Source organism: Meleagris gallopavo, chromosome 16, assembly GCF_000146605.3.
Source record: "Meleagris gallopavo isolate NT-WF06-2002-E0010 breed Aviagen turkey brand Nicholas breeding stock chromosome 16, Turkey_5.1, whole genome shotgun sequence".
NCBI classification, from domain to species: domain Eukaryota; kingdom Metazoa; phylum Chordata; class Aves; order Galliformes; family Phasianidae; genus Meleagris; species Meleagris gallopavo.
The window spans coordinates 14,656,634-14,662,674 of NC_015026.2; the positions used below are offsets into that span (position 1 = coordinate 14,656,634).

At 47.4% G+C, this 6,041-nt stretch overlaps 1 protein-coding gene across 1 annotated transcript in view; it reads right to left on the minus strand.

Annotated features, from left to right (window-relative positions):
* Positions 1 to 2,521: 2,521 nt before the first annotated feature.
* Positions 2,522 to 6,041, minus strand: part of THUMPD1 (THUMP domain containing 1) — a 5,130-nt gene continuing 1,610 nt past the window's right edge. The window contains exons 2-4 of the mRNA XM_010719939.2: positions 5,988 to 6,039; positions 4,851 to 5,099; positions 2,522 to 4,238 (exon numbers count right to left, since the gene is read on the minus strand). Coding sequence (XP_010718241.1) covers positions 3,967 to 4,238; positions 4,851 to 5,099; positions 5,988 to 6,039 — 573 coding nt within the window. The 3' untranslated portion in view covers positions 2,522 to 3,966. The remainder of the gene's footprint in view (positions 4,239 to 4,850; positions 5,100 to 5,987; positions 6,040 to 6,041) is intronic.

Consider the following 6,041-nt stretch of genomic DNA (forward strand, 5'->3'; position numbering starts at 1 on the left):
GCCGGCGGAGCGGCGGGGATCGATCCCTTTCTCCTCCCGTCGCAGCCCCCTTCCCCCGAGCAGTTCAGGTTCTGAGAAGACCGGAGCCGTCCTTAAGCCGGCAGAAGGCTTTCGCCGGCGCTGCCGACAGAAACGGGTGGGAAGTAAGAGCACGAGCGGCGGCCGCCCTTGGAAGCTCCGCGGGCAGCGGATCCCAACAGCCCGAGTCCGGCCCGCAGCGCTCGGCCCGTCGCGCTCCGTACGCCGCTCCCGTCGGCTCCCAGCCGTTCCAGGGTGGTGCCGCCCCGACGGGGAAGGTGCTGGGAACGGCGGCGGCGGAGCTCTCGGCAAGGGAGCCGGGAAGCAGCCCGACAGCGGAAAGCCTCTGAATGGAGAGTTAAGAGCCGTGGCGCCGCTCCCGAGCAGAGTGCTGGCGTCGTGTCATTCGTCATTCGTAACAGCGAGGAAGCCGGAGCTCTGCTTTGAGAGGAATCGGGGCTGCAACGAGAGCATTTCCCCAGGCCCGGGATGCCTGCGCTGTCCCGAGTGCGGTTCCTGCAGTGATCTCTGCCTCTGGGCGCAGTCCCGGTGCGGCAGCCCGTGTCTCATCCGGTATCACACAGCTACCTCCAGCAACAGGAGCTCAATGGGGACGAAGGGAAAGGGAGGGCACCTGGAAGGCCTCACCTTTCTCCAAAGGGCCTGGGAGTGCACGTGTCTGCAGCAGGGACCTTAGGTGGACATGTCTGTGATTGAAACCAGGGAATTTTGTACCACATCTTACACTCCAAGGAGATTAGTGTTCGTCCTCTGAAAAAGGAAATTGTATTGGTTTTACTAACAGCATAAGACCACATTAAACTTCACTGGAACAGCTGTACTGTGAAAAAACATTTTCCTCGATACAGGGGCATGGCTGGAGGGAAGGGGGAGCTCCAAAGTGAGTGTGTGGGGGGGGCATGCGGGGACAATGCCCACAGTGGGAGGCAGATGGCTCAAACTGGACGGGCACAGCTGTAGTGGGGGAGGCAAAGGCTTCACTGGGAGGAAACTGAATACAGGGGACTGGATTACTCAAATTGGAGGGCACAGCCCTCCAATTGGGGGTGTAGGTGGTCTAAACTGGGAAACAGAGCTTGATATGGGGGGGCGTGGGTAGATGACCAAAACTGGGGGGCAAGGTGCAGATGGGGCTCACCTTCATTCAACGCTCAAGCTGGAGGGGATCCACAGGGATCACAGAATGGCAGGGGTTGGAAGGAAGCTCTGGAAATTGAGTCCAACATCCCTGCTAGATAAGGTTCCCTACAGCAGATCGCACAGCTAGGCATCCAGCAGGGTTGGGAACATCTGCACAGAAGGAGATTCCCCTACCTCTCTGGGCAACTTGTTCCTGTGCTCTGTCACTCTGACAGGAAAGTTATTCCTCGTGTTTGTATGGAACTTCCTATGTTCCAGTTTTCCCTGTTGCCCCTTGTTCTATTGCTGCACACCAGTGAAGAGAGCCTGCCCCCCAAAAATCCATATATGAAGCCTGCTTACATTACTTTTTTTCTCTTAACCAGATTGAATTTGCCTAGTAGCTGCCAAAAGATTATTACTGAGAAAATCAAACAAAATGAAGCAAGCAACAGAGAGGGAACAGATTTAGTTTTGAGAAGCTATCTACAAAACCTATCCCCACTAATTATACTTATAGCAAAACTGTCCTATTACAGCTGTAAGCACCAACCTAGGTTTGTGTGTGTGTCACACCATTAGGCAGTGAATGGGTGATAATGCACATGTTTTACAACTCCCACCTGTGCAGTCTTTTAGTGCCTGTGTTCTTGTTTAACACAAACCAAGCATGCCCAGCAAGGCAGATGCAAGCACAGCTTCTTCCACTGCCTGACACTTTTCAGAACAGTGATGTGCCCAGGAGTGATGACCAGGTGAAGGAGCAGTCTGTTAATTCTCCAGTACTGCACACTTTAACCCATAGGAGGCTTATAAACAAGGAGTCATGATAGCAGATAACAACATGCCCAGAAACAGCTACAGAACTTGCATGCACCCTACCTACTTTAATCTTGGTAACTTCTCAATTTAGGAGTTAACACATTAAGAATCAATGCTCAGCAAGGGGTGAAACAAAACCTAAAAAAATAACAACAACAACAACAACAAAAACAAACAAAAAAAAAACCCACCAACCAAACAAAATACCACACATGCACACCTTTAAGACTGCAGCAGAGACAGCATCTGTGTGTCAGACACAGGCTTGGCAGGTGGATGGGAGCTATTCAGCAGCTTCTTGCACTCCGGAGTGACAGACAGAAGGAAAAAACAACCAGCCGTACAACACAACTATCCATGAGCCCTTGGCCTTTGTAATAACAAGTGGGCTGTCTCCAGCCACACTGACCAACATCAGCCCCCACTAAACGTGCCAGCTGGCCGCTGTGCCTGAGCTCCAGCAGATCTGCCTCAGATGACCTCAGCATTGTCAGTTTTCATCCATACACAAAAAGCTTTAAATTTCAAAAGAAAACACTGATGGAGGTAAGAAAGCATATCTTTAATAATCAAGTGGTAAGGAAGACTGGACAAGAGAAAAAGCCCTCTTAAGTTTCCACTTCTGTAAGTTTTGAGAGAAGAGGAAAATGGAAATGCTGTTGAGAGACCTGAACAAATCGTTCCTGTTAAATCAGAGAAGGAACAAGCAGTATTCTTCAGGACAGGCTTTTCCCATGAGCAACCCACAAGCATCTGCACTAGAAATGGAACACTGACACTAGGCAGTTGTGGAGGAAGAGTGCTCCAGCCCCTCTCAGAAAGCAGGCTGTAGCTGCACTCTTTGGCTTGGTTTGTTTTAAAGTCACGGTGATATCAAGAACTGCCACAACAAACTGACAACAGAAAACCCATTGACATTCATTTTCAATATGGAATAAAATGAATTTTGTGAGGCTAAACCTCTACAAAAAGCCAAGCTCATATCCCCTTATCCAATATGGCATAGCAGAGAGCTCCTCATAAGAAGTTTCCAAGCAGTTTTTAAATCCAAATTTTGAGATCTAAGAAAAAATAAAAACAAAGACCTCATAACTTCGCTCCCAAGGATTATGCTTTTCAAAAGAGCCCAACAAAAACCTACTTCCAATAAATTGCTGGAAAGGATTCTGTTAAGTGGCTGCATGCAGCATTTGCTGCAAGCTGATAACTGCTGCATATACAGCTGATGTACACACATGGAGCTTTTCCTGAAATCATCTGCAATGTCTGCACTGTACCTCTGTTCTAGAGCAGTCCCGTCTATTAATATGAATCCTCTCATAGAATTTAAGTACTTTGATCATAGCAATTCTCCCAATGCCCTTTCAAGACTTATTCTTTCAGAGATACACACAAGAAAAACAAAACAAAACAAAAAAAAAACAAAAACCCAGGAGTTTGAGCTCATGTTGTTGTTCATGTAGAAATATAGATTTGAGTTCTGCAACCCTAAAAGTTGTCAGATCACTTCTCTAAAAACCCTCTCCAAGCAACTGTCTTGTTCAGGTCTCTCACTTCTGATAACACCTCCTGACAGAGCTCATCCTGCCCTGCCTTCTGATTTCTGTAGCCATCAGATAGGTCAGAAGGTTCGGTGTACGGCAAGCTGGCAGTCTCTATAGATGCATGCATGTAAGCACACTTTGGTGCTAGCTAAAGACTGAACAAAGCTGCTGAAGGATGGCAGCAAACTTCACCAGAAGTGAAGCACTTGGAAACCCACAGCAGCATCAGCTCCACCTGCAGCAAGCATTACTCCATACATATTCTTCCATGTGGATTTTAAAAGCAAGATTCCAAAACAAAACTCACTTTTCCTTAAAACATCCTTTCTGAATTCTCAGGCAATATTTTTAATAGGTTTCTATTGTGTCCATCTTTCCTTTCTATCACATTTCCTACACTGTTTGCATATAATTCCTATGGAGTTCAGCTTCCATCGCACCATCACTCTTGTTCTTGTATTACTTCCTTCAAGTTCCCTTCCATGGTTTCTTGTTTTACCGCTGTCGAGTTCTGTTCTTCAGACACATTTGATGGGTTTTGTTGCGTGTCTTCTTTGTTGCTCTTCACCACCTCCTGTAGATTGTATTTTCTGAATAGAACATAGTCTCTCACCACACTCAAGCAACAAACGTTCTTTATTATTTCCACCACAACTGTATGTTGTGGATTATTGAGATCAACTTTGTTTTCTGGATTAAGGCTGCCCACAATTCCTGTAAAACAAAACAGTTTAAAAGATGTTGGGAAAGCAGTTTCAGAGTATCAGTGTACTCTCCTGAAGGGGATACAAGTCAGAGAAAATAACATCCCTCTACTTGTGACCAATCATTAGTTAACTGCAATTGTGTAAAACAGCAGAACAGACTAGGATTCTTAAGAAAAACTACCAGGAGGACTACAGTAACTAAGAGTTATCCCATTGTAACTAGCAAGAAACAAGATGCCAAAGTATGCAACTTGCTGCAGAGCTGTTTTTCATGTCCCACATTAGATGGAAATAGCAATGTGTGTATTTCAGTACAGCATTCAGAGAAAACAACTTGACGTAGTCATTTCAAAGCACGTATAACTGACACACCAAACTGAATTCACTACTGCATGCTTTTCTGCTTTGTCATCTCTTGAGACATCAACAGGAAACATTGATGTCAAGCTCTTTTCAGAGCCTTAGAGACATTTTTGTAACTCAACGTACAGGTGTTAGGCAACAAATATGCCTCCTTAAGTTTACAGCACTTTTCTTCAAACAGCCTAGCCTATGTTATGCATGCAGCCGTGTGCTGCTTGTGTACTTGGGTTCAGTTCTGTATGTGATCTATACGTACCTGCCAGCTCCTTAATTACTTCTTCTCTATTCATGTGACTGTTATTACGAGCTTTGTAAACAATCTGGAAAGTACTCTTATTGGGGGCTTTAAACCAAGGCTCAAAAAATGTTTCTGTGTATTTTTTCATATCTTCCAGAAAAGCCTTGCAAGTTCCAGAAATGGGCAGCATGCGCAGAATGACTCTGGTTTTCTTCTTTTTAGTGGTATGAATGTCCTTTAATATATGGTGCACCAGGTTCTCAGGTTCTACAAAGAAACAGCTAGGTGTGAGAATCAACTTGGAGGCATCTTCTCCCTTGTTCCTCCTCAAAAGTATAAGCTGGGGAAACGCACGCTTAGCTGCACTGTGCTCAGCCTCAAACCCTTTTCTCAGAATTCTTTCCATGCACCAAAATTGGGTAGGTGTGGATCATTCCATCAAGGCTGATTCCTCTGCATTCAGAAACTCCTTTCCTCCCAGAGGGAAGGACAATGGGAAATGTTTGAATCATTACAGCCAGAAGAGACCTCTAAGATCACCTCACCCAACTGTCCTCCAACCACCAAAATTTACCCACCAACCACGTCCCTCATTGCCACATCTTCCTTGTTCTTGATCGCCTACAGGGATGGTGACTCAACCACCTTGCTGGGCAGCCCATTCCAGGGCCTGACCACTCTTTTGGAGAAGAGATTGTTCCTAATCCTCAACGTGAACATTCCCTCTCGTCCCATTGCTGTTAGCTGGGCACAGAGGTTGACCCCCCGCCCCTCGCAACCTTCTTTCAGGAGTTCTATAGTGCAGTAAGGTCTCCCCTGGGAACCATCCCATTCCCTCAGCTGCTCCCTATGAGCCTCGTGCTCCAGACCTCTCACAGATCCCGTTGCCCTTTTCTGAACGCACCCCAGGGCCTCGATATCTTTCTCGCAGTGAGGAGCCCAAACCGAACGCAGCTCTCGAGGTGCGGCCTCCCCAGGGCTGAGAACAGAGGAACTGTCACCTCCCCGTCCCACTGGCTGCACTATTGCTGATACGGCACAGGATGCCACCGGCCTTCTTGGCTGCCCGGGCCCCCCAGGAGAAGCCCCGGGCCTGTGTGGCACAGCTCTGCACGGCTCTGCACGGCACTGCACGGCTTTGCACGGCACACCCACCGATGCCGCGGGTGCGGATGAAGACGACGTTGTTGGCGCCGCTCTCCACCGACT